The following is a 17,491-nucleotide window of genomic DNA, read 5'->3' on the forward strand; positions in this document are numbered from 1 at the left end:
GCAGTGATATGAGAGGTTGAATCTGATTGGTCAATAGGAGGGACATAGAAGGGACATAACTCATAATAGCCACTGGTGGCACCATGATCGAGCCATGAAATTCCATCTAGTTCCGCAAGGGTGGAAACTGGACTTTTACAGTCAGTCAACTCCCTTGCCTCGGGAAGATGCTGCATTATGGGTCCAGGAAGGCTCATGGTTGTGAACATCATTGACATTCATTCAGCACAAAACACAAATTGTCCATAGATATTTTATTACAAAATCATCAGTCAATAATCTCAAAATGCGTCCAAGGTAGTATAACATAATATTTCAGAATTTTTATATTTGATACAAAAAGATAAATTTCATAACACCTTTGTAAAATAAAATCTTCTCAGATATCATCAGAAAAAGAAGATATTTCTACTGCCATGGCAACATGGCTGCATTGCTTAATCCTTTGTCAGTCTCACATCCAGGTCCCGGTGCAAACGGGCATCTATTTCACCGATGAAATCCTCCATGTCTATTTCACCGATGATAGAACATCAACACATTTCATCACTTGACTGTCGGTGTCAATATCACTGTGACAGTTTTACATCACCAGGGCCCACTCACACAAAACAATCTTAGCACTACGATTATTGTAAAGGTTAAGATCACAATCTTATTTTAAGCTTCAGCTACAATCTCTATCCATTTGCACAAAGTAATTTTAGGCTAATATCATTGTAAGCTACAAGCAACATTTCCAATTGGTCCAAACCAATCCTAACCAGCTAATATCATTGTAGTCCCTGAATCACTCACAAAATGGGATCTATACACAAAAATTATCTAATTTACATCGCCCATACATTTTGTTAAATTTTGTGAAATTCGATTGAACACTTCAACAAAAACGATCCAGATTTCACATAACATAATTTGTTATTTGCAATAGTGAACCACATAACCATTTAGTTGATACCATTCCCACCGACTCTATACTGAAAGAAGCGTTAAACACACTTTTTCGATAATCAAGGGAAGGATAAAAACATAAGGTGTCTGTAAGCTATAGTAATGGCTGTGACCATTTGGGTAACTTATCTTAGTTCATACGGTAAATGGGCATGGTTTCCCTCTGTATATATGCCGTCAACCGTGAAGCAATGTTCGAAGTAAGACTGCCTGGAGGTCTGTGGCAGGTAGACCTTGACTCGGGCCATAAGTTTTAAAGTTGTATGGGTCTTAAAGACCTGCAGTAAATTTACGTGTCAAAGTATTTGTCACAATAGGCTGCTGTTTTTAAAGTGCGGACCTGAAGAGTTTAGTCAGGGCCTGCAGCTTCTGAAGTCTGTGGGTCCTCATGGCGGCCTGACAATTGTTTTTATCTCAAACACTACCATGGATGACCTTGCCCAATGTATACCCTTGTTGTAAACTTGCTGAGATCCACCTACCATGTATATTTCTCTTATGGTACATTCATATGTATGGAGGTGTTCATTTGTACTTCAACATTTTCATAAAACATGGGTAGGGTATTTCTCCTGTTGCAATATCAAAGTCACAATTCCTAACTGAAGACAGTATCAATGCACAAAGTCAGAGTCATTTCCTTGAATGACTTGAGACCTATTTTAAAACTACAAGGTGTCACGGAGGGAGGTACATGTAGTATATCGTAACCGGTACCACTGTTGGTATGCACAGCAAGCTATGCACTGTTATAAACAACTTTAGACAGGAGAGACGAGCTTAAGATATTCCTACCTCCACCATTGGAGACTTTGATCTTAGCTAAGATCACGATCTCAAATCCAAGCAGTCTTACAACCCTGCTAAGATCGGTTTGTGCAAGTGGACTAAGACTTAGGTATGGCCATTGTAAAGATGGTTGTAAGCTCCTAAGATCAATTGCAACTAAACTTTCTTAGTGCAAGTGGGCCCAGCACAAATACTTCTAGAGCACATTTTGCCTTCAGAGTTATCCCCCCTGTCAGGACTTGGTTTCAAATCTTGGTAACACAGGCAGTATGAGATTACCAAACGACGAGTCCTGAGTGATGAAATATCCCACCGAGTTGGCATGAGCATGCTGGAAAATCAGATGATAAGAACTTGATAACATCAAGCTATGTATGTTACTTTCCAGTTAACAATGTTCCTCATCCAATAATCACATATACATATTTTAAAATATTTGTAATGGAATTTCAAGTTTATATTATCAGGAATCAAACTGAGGAATCTTATATGAGGGTACTGATCTCAATCAAGTAACCGGTATTTCCATTTTTAACCGGTTAAAGTCCTATCATGATAGTTACATTTTCAAAAATTGCACAACCCAACTTAATGTTTAAGTTTTGCAATCAACCCAAAGATTTAAGTATCTGAGGCTATATTCATACTTAATGTGTACTTTCATAATGAATTATAAAACTTTAGATGGAGATTCACAAATTACTTCAGAGAATATTGAAAGAACGTTGGAAAAATGTTTCCGTTTACCAGTTGGAATGTAGCCAATTCTTTGAACGTAAATTCCTGCGCAAAACATAAGGTTTGATTTTTATATCAGAAGATCTCCTTATTCAGGTTTTGGTTTGACATAATGCATCTGTCTGACTTCAGTATGGTGTTGTGGTTGTTCGAAGTTTAAACAAGAAAACAGGGTTATCACTATCCCCTACCTTGGGGCACATTAGAATTTTGTTTATTCATATAGCAGTGAATATAAACTATAAAAAAGGGTCTATGATATCTTGATGAAAGATGCATCATATCAAAACTCATTTTATTTCACTGTAAAGCATGTGATTAGGGCAATCAAAATATGGCTCTTCCTACTGAATGGTAGCCGACACACAAGCTGGGCATACAATTATCCTGCTCTCCGTGTGACAACGGCCACACAGAGTCTTAGGGTTAGAGAAAACTTGGTTTTCAAAATATAGCTTTGATTTTTATTTTGACCAGTGACCACATAGTTTCAGGAGAAGAAATGTTCGCATTTAAAAGTTGCCTGAGGAATTGAAAGTCTGTAATACACTATGTACGTGTTTTGTTTAATCCTCCCCATCCCATCCGTGGAGCTGACCTCACCTGCAAGGCTGCCCTCTGCTGTGGCGTCATGTGCTGCTGGTCTACACCCATCTGAAACATCCCAACTCACTCAGGTCATCTGAAACATCTCATTTAGGTAATCTAAAACATTCCACATCTCACTCGGGTCATCTGAAACATTCCACATCTCACTCAGGTCATCTGAAACATCCCACCTCTCACTCAGATCATCTGAAATATTCCACATCTCACTCAGGTCATCTGAAACATTCCACATCTCACTCAGGTCATCTGAAACATCCCACATCCCACTCAGGTCATCTGAAACATTCCACATCTCACTCAGGTGATCTGAAACATTCCACATCTCACTCAGGTCATCTGAAACATCCCACATCTCACTCAGGTCATCTGAAACATCCCACATCTCACTCAGGTGATCTGAAACATCCCACATCTCACTCAGGTCATCTGAAACATTCCACATCTCACTCAGGTGATCTGAAACATTCCACATCTCACTCGGGTCATCTGAAACATCTCACTCGGGTGATCTGAAACATTCCACATCTCACTCAGGTCATCTGAAACATTCCACATCTCACTCAGGTCATCTGAAACATCCCACCTCTCACTCAGATCATCTGAAATATTCCACATCTCACTCAGGTCATCTGAAACATTCCACATCTCACTCAGGTCATCTGAAACATCCCACATCCCACTCAGGTCATCTGAAACATTCCACATCTCACTCAGGTGATCTGAAACATTCCACATCTCACTCAGGTCATCTGAAACATCCCACATCTCACTCAGGTCATCTGAAACATCCCACATCTCACTCAGGTGATCTGAAACATCCCACATCTCACTCAGGTCATCTGAAACATTCCACATCTCACTCAGGTGATCTGAAACATTCCACATCTCACTCAGGTGATCTGAAACATTCCACATCTCACTCAGGTCATCTGAAACATCCCACATCTCACTCAGGTCATCTGAAACATTCCACATCTCACTCAGGTCATCTGAAACATTCCACATCTCACTCAGGTCATCTGAAACATCCAACATCTCACTCGGGTCATCTGAAACATTCCACATCTCACTCGGGTCATCTGAAACATTCCACATCTCACTCAGGTCATCTGAAACATTCCACATCTCACTCAGGTCATCTGAAACATTCCACATCTCACTCAGGTCATCTGAAACATTCCACATCTCACTCAGGTCATCTGAAACATCACACATCTCACTCAGGTCATCTGAAACATTCCACATCTCACTCAGGTCATCTGAAACATTCCACATCTCACTCAGGTCATCTGAAACATCACACATCTCACTCAGGTCATCTGAAACATTCCACATCTCACTCGGGTCATCTGAAACATCTCACTCAGGTCATCTGAAACATCACACATCTCACTCAGGTCATCTGAAACATCACACATCTCCCTGAGGTCATCTGAAACATTCCACATCTCACTCAGGTCATCTGAAACATTCCACATCTCACTCAGGTCATCTGAAACATCCCACATCTCACTCAGGTCATCTGAAACATCCCACATCTCACTCGGATCATCTGAAACATCTCACTCAGGTGATCTGAAACATTCCACATCTCACTCAGGTGATCTCAAACATTCCACATCTCACTCAGGTCATTTGAGACATCACACATCTCACTCAGGTAATCAGAAACATCACACATCTCACACAGGTCATCTGAAACATCAAACATCTCACTCAGATCAATAGAAGCATCACACACATCACACTCAGGTAATCGGAAACATCACACATCTCACTCAGATCATCTGAAACACCACACATCTCTCTCAGGTCATCTGAAACATCACATCTCACCAAGATCATCTGAAACATCACACATCTCACTCAGGTCATCTGAAACATCTCACTCAGGTCATCTGAAACATCACACATCTCACTCAGGTCATCTGAAACATCACACATCTCATGCAGGTCATCTGAAACATCACACATCTCACTCAGATCACACACATCTCACTCAGATCATTAGAAGCATCGCACACATCTCACTCAGATCATCTGAAACATCACACATCTCAACCAGATCACACACATCTCACTCAGATCATTAGAAGCATCGCACACATCTCACTCAGATCATTAGAAGCATCGCACACATCTCACTCAGTTCACACACATCTCACTCAGATCATCTGAAACATCACACCCATCTCACTCAGATCATTAGAAGCATCGCACACATCTCACTCAGATCATTAGAAGCATAGCACACATCTCACTCAGATCACACACATCTCACACATCTCACTCATATCATTAGAAGCATCGCACACATCTCACTCAGATCAATAGAAGCATTGCACACATCTCACTAAGATCACACACATCTCACTCAGATCACACACATCTCACTCAGATCATTAGAAGCATCGCACACATCTCACTCAGATCATTAGAAGCATCGCACACATCTCACTCAGATCACACATCTCACTCATATCATTAGAAGCATCGCACACATCTCACTCAGATCAATAGAAGCATCACACACATCTCACACATCTCACTCAGATCACACACATCTCACTCAGATCACACACATCTCACTCAGATCATTAGAAGCATCGCACACATCTCACTCAGATCATTAGAAGCATAGCACACATCTCACTCAGATCACATACATCTCACTCATATCATTAGAAGCATCGCACACATCTCACTCAGATCAATAGAAGCATTGCACACATCTCACTCAGATCAATAGAAGCATTGAACACATCTCACTCAGATCACACACATCTCACTCAGATCATTAGAAGCATCGCACACATCTCACTCAGATCATTAGAAGCATCGCACACATCTCACTCAGATCATTAGAAGCATTGCACACATCTCACTAAGATCAATAGAAGCATTGCACACATCTCACTCAGATCATGCACATCTCACTCAGATCATTAGAAGCATCGCACACATCTCACTCAGATCAATAGAAGCATCGCACACATCTCACTCAGATCAATAGAAGCATTGAACACATCTCACTCAGATCACACACATCTCACTCAGATCATTAGAAGCATCGCACACATCTCACTCAGATCATTAGAAGCATCGCACACATCTCACTCAGATCATCTGAAACATCACACATCTCAACCAGATCACACACATCTCACTCAGATCATTAGAAGCATCGCACACATCTCACTCAGATCATTAAAAGCATCGCACACATCTCACTCAGATCACACACATCTCACTCAGATCATCTGAAACATCACACCCATCTCACTCAGATCATTAGAAGCATCGCACACATCTCACTCAGATCATTAGAAGCATAGCACACATCTCACTCAGATCACACACATCTCACACATCTCACTCATATCAATAGAAGCATCGCACACATCTCACTCAGATCAATAGAAGCATTGCACACATCTCACTCAGATCACACACATCTCACTCAGATCACACACATCTCACTCAGATCATTAGAAGTATCGCACACATCTCACTCAGATCATTAGAAGCATAGCACACATCTCACTCAGATCACACACATCTCACACATCTCACTCATATCATTAGAAGCATCGCACACATCTCACTCAGATCAATAGAATCATCACACACATCTCACTCAGATCACACACATCTCACTCAGATCACACACATCTCACTCAGATCATTAGAAGCATCGCACACATCTCACTCAGATCATTAGAAGCATAGCACACATCTCACTCAGATCACACACATCTCACTCATATCATTAGAAGCATCGCACACATCTCACTCAGATCAATAGAAGCATCGCACACATCTCACTCAGATCAATAGAAGCATTGAACACATCTCACTCAGATCACACACATCTCACTCAGATCATTAGAAGCATCGCACACATCTCACTCAGATCATTAGAAGCATCGCACACATCTCACTCAGATCACACACATCTCACTCAGATCATCTGAAACATCACACACATCTCACTCAGATCATTAGAAGCATCGCACACATCTCACTCAGATCAATAGAAGCATTGCACACATCTCACTCAGATCACACACATCTCACTCAGATCATTAGAAGCATCGCACACATCTCACTCAGATCATTAGAAGCATCGCACACATCTCACTCAGATCACACACATCTCACTCAGATCATTAGAAGCATCGCACACATCTCACTCAGATCATTAGAAGCATTGCACACATCTCACTCAGATCATGCACATCTCGCTCAGATCATTAGAAGCATCGCACACATCTCACTAAGATCAATAGAAGCATTGCACACATCTCACTCAGATCATGCACATCTCACTCAGATCATTAGAAGCATCGCACACATCTCACTAAGATCAATAGAAGCATTGCACACATCTCACTCAGATCATGCACATCTCACTCAGATCATTAGAAGCATCGCACACATCTCACTCAGATCATTAGAAGCATCGCACACATCTCACTCAGATCATTAGAAGCATCGCACACATCTCACTCAGATCATTAGAAGCATTGCACACATCTCACTCAGATCACACACATCTCACTCAGATCACATACATCTCACTCAGATCATTACATCTCCTTCAGATCAACCCTTCACTTATGCTACTTTATAGGCCAACATATTCTGGTTTTATTCATGTTACTTGTTGTTCAAGTCATATCATGGCATGTAACAGTAAGTTTGACATGAGAGGAAAGCCTGAAGTGATGTAGGACACTTACAGTGAAATCTACAAGCACAAGTAGGATGCTGTCAAATCAAGAATCATCGTCATTGAGTAGTGCCCCTGTTAAAGTCAGTGTTTGAAATAATCTTAAAACCCAACAAGACAGTCGAGCAGGTGACCCGTAAGTGTTGCCTTCCCATTTTCAAAGTTACCTGCCCACATTCAGACATGATGAATGTTGAGAAATCTCAAATAATAAGAGACATACTGCGTCTTGATTCAGTTGAAATAATGCATACAACCTACAAGGAGTTATAATTAAACTGAATTGTAAGTAGTCTTAACATTATCTGCCAGACAGTCAGGCAGGTGGAGGTCAATTTCATGCAGCCCGACAGAAAAGTTACCAGCCTTGGGCTGGTGGGCAGGCGGTTATTTCAAACATTGGTTAGAATATCCACAAGGGTAAGCTCCATAGGGATATGATGTAATGTGAACTCACATGCAAGTTGGTCAGCTGTGGTTGTTGGACGGTCGGTCCTCTGAAACAGTCAGTGGGTGACATGGAATTACACATCTCTATGTACAGTACTTCAGTGTTATCATGGTTTATAGATCAAAATAACTCAAGGAGCATAGGCTGTAGATATTTACCATGCTTACACTTTTAAACCATATCACCACAGGAGATTGTAACAATTCAAGGTTTTGCCAGGCAAACTAAAAGTTGATAACAGGAGCATCAACTAACACAATGTGGAAACCATAGAACAACCCAGGTTACACCTACATAACTGTGGTTTTGGGGGTCGATTTTTTCAAATTATCTTACCAATAATCCTCAACAGTCACAGGGTTACCTAATTGGTAAAACCACAGATCATAACAAAGGGGAATCAAGAGGATAGAGGCACAGATTGGAATCTTGTGGTACCACACTGGGACATTTCAGAAGGGAGTGGGTCTGGGTTCAAATTAACCTAATCCATCACTGACACCCACTACAACTGATACACATTCACAGCTTCAACACATCCACATACAGGATACAGAACAAGGGAGTGCACAGTACCCAAGTCACATGATACGCTGACACTCACTACAACTGATACACCTTCACAGCTTCAACACATCCAGATCCAGGATACAGAACAAGGGAGTGCATAGTACCCAAGTCACATGATACGCTGACACCCACTACAACTGATACACCTTCACAGCTTCAACACATCCAGATACAGGATACAGAACAAGGGAGTGCACAGTACCCAAGTCACATGATAAGCTGACACAAAAAGTGTCTGAAAAAGGGGAGATGTGCACCCAGTGAAATGCCTACCCAGCGACTACCCCGGGTAAGGCAGAAGGGGGTGGGGCTGGGTTGAGGTTGGCTGAGTTTCCTATGACTGCCCCAGCAGCTCCTGCCACGCCCCCTCCCTGAGCTGCCATCCTTAGCCTCTTCTTCTGCTCCTCAAGCTGCTCCAGAATCTTACGGTTCTGTTTCTCTGAAAATGACACAGCAAGATTTAAATCTCAGCTCATTAACTGATGCTTCCACAGTTCAAAGCAAGGTAGGGTACAGTAACATACACATAACAAATACAATGCAATACATACAGTTTGGTGCATACAAATATATACAATGGTATCAGGGATCTGCTTATTCAATATGGATTGTCTGTTCTTGTATCTATGGAAGACAAATGTACATACATTTCTTAGGACAGTTTTATTTTTCTAACAAAATGGTTTTCAATTAAATCATATTGGGTTTATGGCAGTATGTGTTGGGGAGATAACGCAGTCTTAAATTATCATAGCATGCATATATTATTCATGATATTCATCTTCTATTCCAAGATTAGATTTGACAAATTTGTAATGACAGATCAATATTCTACCATCGTCATCATTAACTGTAAAATGTTTCTACATTTTCTCTCAGTTATAACATTAAGGAATAGTTTAGGTTTCAATTGACTCTTCAATATATTCTTTAGACATGTTAGACATACAATATCTTGAGCTACATTGTAGAGTACTGTTCTGGAAGTTTGGAAGGACATATTGATAGCTACATTCTTTAAGATTCTAAGGAAGGCATTTGTTTCCTTAATAGTTTGGGAGATCCACACATATCCAAAATTGTGATCAAACAAAATATGACGTATCAGTGAAGATTAACTGTCATGGTACATAAGCATATTGTTTACACTTTGGAGGATACCAACTTTATGCTTTTCAGTAAGTTTCAAACATTATTTTAAATCTAACATTTAACATAGAATTTATATGAAGTGATTGCCATAAACTGGTATCATAAATTAAAATTACAATAATGTACAGTGTTTCCCTCCTGCCATTGTAACTAATCATTTTAACATTAGACCACACATTTTTTATATATTTTCATGGGCCCAACACCCCTACTGAGAAGCAGCTGGATAAAATATAAATTAAACATAAAAATATACATTTTTTATTATGTTGGTTGGTTGGTTTGTTGATTCACGCCGCACTCAGCAATATTCCAGCTATATGGCAGTGGTCTGTAAATAATCAAGTCTGGACCAGATAATCCCGTGATTAATATCACGAGCATCGATCCACGCAATTGGGATCGATGACATGCATCAATCAAGTCAGCGGGCCTGACTAACCGATCTCCTATGACAAGCATAGTCGCCTGTTATGGCATAGCATGGGTTGCTGAAGATCTATTCTACCCCGGATCTTCATGGGTCATTTTTTATTATGACTCATGCTAGTAATATAGACCCTCAATAAAAAATGTTATATATTGATGCCATGTGTACATCACTATCAGTGGTTCAAGAAGCCAGCTGCAGTTTTAACTCTATGTGTGTGGGCATAGGTGGGTGGCTGCTTGTACTAGTCCAGACTAATGTTGATTTATAGTGCTAGCCTACTGAGATACCATGCCGTACTTTGACATGAATACTCCACTCAGACACAGTACTAGGACTCCGAGTTGGCCAGTCCTTGTTCCAGCCCCTTAATGCCAAGTGCCAGGCAGGGTAACAACAAGTACCATCTTTTAATATCCTTTGGTATGCGCCCGGTGGTCAAACCCCAATCTACAGCTCTCCGGGGAAAAAGCTCTACCACTAGACCATGGAGGTGGTGACGATTTAAAGATCCCTGTCATACGAACACAACAAACGTGACAACAAGCGACTAATTTCATAACAGCATCAGTAAAAAAGTCTTTCCAAAACTATTTTAAGCTAATATGTTTAATAACGTCTTGTCTTAACAAACATGATGAACCGACATCATCTCAAACTGGCCTTGAGAACAGGTAAAGATACATAGATACATGGTACATGTAGTAACAAGCAGAAAAAATGTGACAATGTCAAGGTTCAATAATTTCATAAATATTTACAGAGTTTCATTCATATTTTGCACAAATCTTCTCACAAACAATGTCTTGCATATGATTAATGTTACCAGTCTGTACACACTGGCTGGCCACGGTGCTTACTCCTTTTCAACATTATCTTCCATCACCTGCCCAAAATGTTTTAATCAGAATTTTCAAGACGGTCACGTGATTCGTATCACACAGAACGTCAGCCAATGTCCTGCTCCCGGCCTTCACTCAGCACCTTCACCTGCTTCAAATTTGATCACACTTTTCTCTGAGTAGTCTTGTAAATTTTGCAACATTTCTGGCGATCACACATCAGATTCACATGAAGCCAATATTGCAGTTTTCCGGTTTACTTTTTTCATTGTCACCTTCATTTCGAGAGCAACAGGGGAGATATTCAATGCCTTAACATGGCAAAACATGCACATTTGCACCGCTTCATGCATGGTTTTAATTTACATCAAGTCAAAAATGAAATTCTTTTGTCACATTTTTTCTCCTTTGTGCTATATGTGCACACAGACACAAATCCCAAACAGAAACCACACCAGATATATCACTGTATATTATGAACAGTCTTACCGTAGGAGTGACAGGATGATGAGAAGATAATTATCATAGCAATCCCCAAAAAATATCCATAAATATTCTCAGGATATTTATATTGCCACAATCACATATGAGGTACCATATCCTGACACGATTCTGTATTTGGGCCTGGCATAGACTGATATTCGTCAACAGTTACATTTATACAGAGAGGATCCAAGTCATCACTCAGAATTGCAGCAATATGATAATACCCTGAGAAGTCAGGTAGAAGAAAACCAAGTTTTCAGGCGAAGACTTAGCAGTTATATCAAATGCAGGGTGTAATTATCCCATAGATAAGAAATATGGGCCCTGGCTTTGGTGATTCTTTATTCAACTAGCAGACAAGGAAATACTGTACCATTATCTATAAAATAATCTACTCACCAAATGGACTTGAAATGTTGCGAAATTCCAAATCCACTCTATCACTTCTTACCAAACCAAAACTTTCTTTTGTTTTGTTACATAAACACACCTGCATTAAATGACACAAGAAGTATGTCTTGTCCTGAACTCTTCCCGATCCATGCACCAAAGTAAATGTTCATGACCACCATAAGCATGATAAGTATGATAATAATGTAACAGCTCATATATGCAACATCCCTACATCACTATCCCTTTTCTGAATGTTAGGCTGATAAAGTCTTGGTTTTCTGGTCCTCTTAAGTTTCACACGTATGAAACACTCATGTACAATCGAATGAGGGAGTTGTTTACAACACTACCTTGGACAGGCTTTCTGTTACCATGGTTACATCATGGCTTGGAGAAATTCCAAGGTAATGCAGTTTGTTGATGAACAGATGCAAGAGAACAGTGCTGAGAAATCTTAGGATCATAACTGGAGCAAATTTGGAATTCATGGTCAGCGGATCCTGGTATTGCTAAGGGATACAACTTTTTATGCATCCACACAGCTTTTAATGACAAACTGCTTCAACTAGAAACATGACAGGTCATATTTCCACCTCTTTTAATATTTGACAACCTTACAGGAAACTATAACTTATCATAGTTTCTGAACAACTGAATATGATTGAAAAACGTGATAATCACACGTTTTATTCATTAGAAGACAGCTTCTACTTAAAACTCATGGACAATCTTCTGATGAACAAGCTTATCAATGTCTATGCACTATGAGATATGATATGATATGATATGATATGATATGATATGATATGATATGATATGAACAAGTTCCACACAAGCAAATAAACATGAAACATCTCACGTGATGCAAGTTCTGAAGAAAAAATAAAATGGGATTACCATCATGATCCTGTTTTCATGACCACATGCCACTGGTTGTAAGGTTAATATACACGCAATACCGTATTCGACGTAATAAGCGCCCTGCTCTAATAAGTGCCCGCGGCGTATTTGCTAATATATTGGCTAGTGAACAATCCCAATAAGCACCCCTTCCGATTAATCAATGTACACAAGACTTACTTATTCGTGTATAATATGCACACCTGTGCAATATGCACCCTTAACTGTGTGCAATTAAATTCTGGAAAAATATATCTGTCGTATATAAACATTTCAGGCTGTCAGCATAAACCAAGAAATTTATCTTTCAAATCTGTTTTTTTCACCAAAATAATATTCTAAGAAGAGCCCCCTATTTCTAATTTTGAGAACGCCCTGTGCGCTTATTACATCGAATACAGTATATGTGTTTGGAGACATACTTATAATGTAAAGATTAAATAAGTAAAATAAGGTGGGAAGGGCATGGGGGTGAGGGATTGGTTTGTTGGCTGGGATTGTTTTTCCAATAAATTGTTCCTGTATAAATAGTAGGGGTGTCACGATAAATTGAAATATTGATATATTGCTATTGGTAAGCACGTAAAGTCAATAAATCGATTGTTAAATCAGTTGCCGATCAATAGTATCGATTTCAGTTAGGAATATCGATAGTTTCGATTGTATTTACCAAATCAATAAAATACATGCAATGCTGTTCAAATTTGTTTATCGTTTGATCATTAGTGGTAGTAACTTCTTTGAGTGGCATTTAGAAGTTGGAGTGAGAAAGTAAGGCGAGTTCTATGGATGAACAACTTCTTTATTACAATTGGTGCGACGTTTCGGTGTAGATCGTAACACCTTTATCAAGCAAGTGATGGATAGGGCTAAACAACATAGGTATATATACACTTATTGACATCTAAGTTGTCACAGTTAAGGGTGCCACCTTAGCCCGACGTGCCGTCAACATCTGTTCCACGCCACAACAGCTAAAAAATGAACTCAACCACCTCCGCCATGTATTCACTAACTTCAACAATTACCCTACCAGCCTAGTTGAACAAACAATCAACAGCATCCTCAGCCCTAGAGAGCGGCCTCCACGACAACAGACAGCCCCATTCGTCATCAGTCTTCCCTACATAGGAACAGCCAGCCACCAGATCCGCAGACTGCTCAAACACCACGTCAACATTGATACAGTATTCCAGAGAGGCAGGACAATCCAGAACATCCTCAGCGCCAATGGCAAGCCCCCTACATCTAAGAAAGAAGACCCAGCTGGAGCCGTATATCACATACAATGTGACTGTGGCGACTCCTATGTAGGAGAAACATCCAGGCCCCTACCCATTAGAATAAAAGAACACAAGACCTCAGTACCAAAAAATGACTCAAAATCAGCCATCTTCGACCACACCCAAACCCACCCCGATCACAACATCCAGTGGAACAACATCAAGATCCTGGCCAACAACCAATCAGACTACAAAATCAGGAAACTCCTAGAAGCCATCCACATCAAAAGGATCCAGCCAGCAATGAACAGAGACCAAGGCTATTACATCCCGCCTGCTTACCATCACCTAATTGCTCAACCCCTTTGTCCATCCAATTAATACAGTGGCTTCCATCATCTCCATCAGTTAGCTTGTTTACTCTGCTAGTATACTCTGTGTTCATCAGTCACCCACTGGCTTCCAATTAGCTTAATCACCTCTCTGTGCCCATCAACTAGTCACTGTAACAACTTAGATGTCAATAAGTGTATATATACCTATGTTGTTTAGCCCTATCCATCACTTGCTTGATAAAGGTGTTAGGATCTACACCGAAACGTCGCACCAATTGTAATAAAGAAGTTGTTCATCCATAGAACTCGCCTTACATTAGTGGTAGTAATTTACACATGGAAGTTTCTTTTTCTTAAATTATTAGGGTAAAGAAAAAACAAATCAGTCATATCTAAAACTTTATTTTTTATTTGTTATGGTTATCACATTCAAAAGAAACTTCAGTTCTAAAGTTTAATTTAACTCTTAAATCCATCTAAAATGATACACTGAAAACTATCGACATTTATCGCAATAGCTGCTTGCAATATCAATAGTTATCGCAATAGTGATTTCCAGACCAATAGTCACCCCTAATAAATAGGAGAAAAATCATTTGTACTCCACAAAACACAAATTGTTGTGACAAAACTCAAACGGTTCACCTTGCAATGTCTGGATCATTGACTGCATCAATGAATGTATGAATGTAATGATGATCAAAGGTAAGGACATTTATCAGGCCAATCCATTTCACACTGATGTGTGGATCTCACTTCACTGATCTTTCACGGGTCTTTGATCCTTACGGTTTGTTGTGTTCGGGTTAAGGTGGGTTAACTATAACTATATTCATAACCCTTGGATCCCCCTTTCCGATTGCGCACACCCTTTATCGTGTTTATTATCCCCTTTTAGAGTAAGGTACCACTTTCCATTAAAACACCCCTTCACAATCCTATGGGTTCTCGTATTTAAATAATGATGACTCCTTGACAGCAATAGAAACTAACTGTTTTTGTCCACTAGTCCTTATAATGATAACATATAGCAAAACCCTTGATAATGGCAAATATTCACTAGTCCTTGTGATAACTTAACTATTGGGCAGTTTGGCAAGGACTACAGGATTACTGCCAATTTCATACGCTGCTTGAATACAAACCGACCTTGGCAATGTTGGAAAAGTCCATTTTATGATCTTTCGGTCATTGCGTTTATCTGCGTTCCTGAACACTATCTATGGGGAACAACTCACTTGATACTTCCCTCTATAAAATAACGTCAAATTTACGACGTCATCAATTTGCAAGCACATGTTTGAATGTCCTGAAATGATGTCATAATAGAACAATGTTTTATCGTGAAATAAACCACGCTTCGTTCTTCATTGTTTTTTTTCAATTTATCTCGTAGCTATCTTATAGCTAGATTTAGAAACTGTGCTGTCTAGAATAATTTTTGAATAAAATGAACCTGTAGATGAATTATTTCTTTCTCATGAAAAATATGAACAATAACACAGGTCGCATAGAACACTGATATACCCCTAGTTTACTATGTGATCTATCTGCGGTTAGTGTTTTCCGTTTCTCATTTTATATCAGTATTTCTTTGTCACTACTGGGGGCCACACACCGTCCCTTAGAAACAGTTGGTGGATTTGAGCTGAATATACAGCGCACTTCTACATCCACAATTAGCTATAAATCATAAAGTATTTTTTAAACATATCAGATTCTCCTTAATCACTTATATCTACTCCAAATACATATGCTTTATTTCATCAAAACAAAACTTCGATTCTAGATTGAAAAAAACAAAAACAGTACAGGGTTTGAATATAAAATTGGCGCCCACCTCAAAATCGGCAACGTTTTTTGTTTTCGATCTGGAATACTTATTCAAAGTTCCCTTTGCAAGTGAGCCCTAGCGCCTAGTGTGAGACAGCTGAGAAGCCAGAGATTAGTGCCCCTTTAACAGGTACACTCTTACAGATTTCAATAATTGGTGTGTGGAGGTTTGACCTCATGTTGCCAGCTTGAACAATGTTGAAGCTAAGGTAGGCTAATGAGTTAATCTTATTAGCCAACACTTAACCAATCACAAATAATTGGTGCTCGTTTACCAAGTGATCATGCACTGATTGTTAACCTTCATGTGCTTCCCCAAGAAAATCAAAACTTGATTAGTAATGTACAGATTTTCCTCAAATTACATATGATTAATTCCGTAAAAAGATACAGCCTAAACTAAGAACTATAATCCCAAGAGTTATAAACAGGTGCCGAACCCTAAGGATCGCGAAATGGTGTTTGATCGAAAGGGCTAAGGCTACAGTTGGGGGTTACCTACCCTAACATAACCCTAAGGATCAAAGAGGCACGCGAGATCTGTGAAGGGAGATCCACAACCGGCAGCCTGTGCCGCTATAAGTTGCGACCGGTAACCTACAATGCTGCCATTTTTTTATGATTTAAACTCAATCGAAGATGTAGAAGTGTGATATAAATCCTACAAAATACATGCTCTAGCTTTTCTTACGGGACTATCCTAGTAGTGACATCATTTTGCATATCAGTTTATAAGATTTGAACCATCAACACAACAACATGGGAATCAGCATACTGGCGCATGTTTGTGAACGAAAACTGTGCCACTTGAACGTGAAGCCATAGTACTGGTTTCTAGCTCTGTTACAGCTGATTACAAATTTCCAATCAACGAAAGAAGTAGGATTCTAGTACACAGACCTTGACCGGTATGTGGAGCTTGGAAGGCCATTGCAATTGCAACTTAATCAAAGAATTAATTCCTGATTACAGTGACAAGTGCCCGTTTACTCTACGCCGCTTAGATCAATGTCAAATGATAAGGGTATAATAACTGTTGCTTGATTGGCTGTTCTTA

At 39.6% G+C, this 17,491-nt stretch overlaps 1 protein-coding gene across 2 annotated transcripts; it reads right to left on the reverse strand.

Annotated features, from left to right (window-relative positions):
* Window positions 1-239: 239 nt before the first annotated feature.
* On the reverse strand, window positions 240-17,461 carry LOC124111993 (SOSS complex subunit C-like). 2 transcript variants are annotated; one of them, XM_046471943.2, is made up of 6 exons: window positions 17,335-17,439; window positions 13,003-13,014; window positions 9,114-9,279; window positions 8,277-8,316; window positions 3,082-3,132; window positions 240-2,071 (listed from the first exon to the last, which is right to left on the reverse strand). In XM_046471943.2, exons 1-6 carry the CDS (start codon window positions 17,363-17,365, stop codon window positions 1,973-1,975), a joined length of 399 nt encoding a protein of 132 aa, XP_046327899.1. In that variant the 5' UTR covers window positions 17,366-17,439; the 3' UTR covers window positions 240-1,972. The 2 variants fall into 2 exon arrangements, with proteins under 2 accessions (XP_046327899.1, XP_046327901.1); XM_046471945.2 differs by lacking the exon at window positions 13,003-13,014 and having other exon boundaries at window positions 17,335-17,461.
* Window positions 17,462-17,491: the final 30 nt, after the last annotated feature.

The sequence above is a fragment of the Haliotis rufescens genome, unplaced genomic scaffold (assembly GCF_023055435.1).
Source record: "Haliotis rufescens isolate VD_foot unplaced genomic scaffold, xgHalRufe1.0.p SCAF_2, whole genome shotgun sequence".
Classification (NCBI taxonomy): domain Eukaryota; kingdom Metazoa; phylum Mollusca; class Gastropoda; order Lepetellida; family Haliotidae; genus Haliotis; species Haliotis rufescens.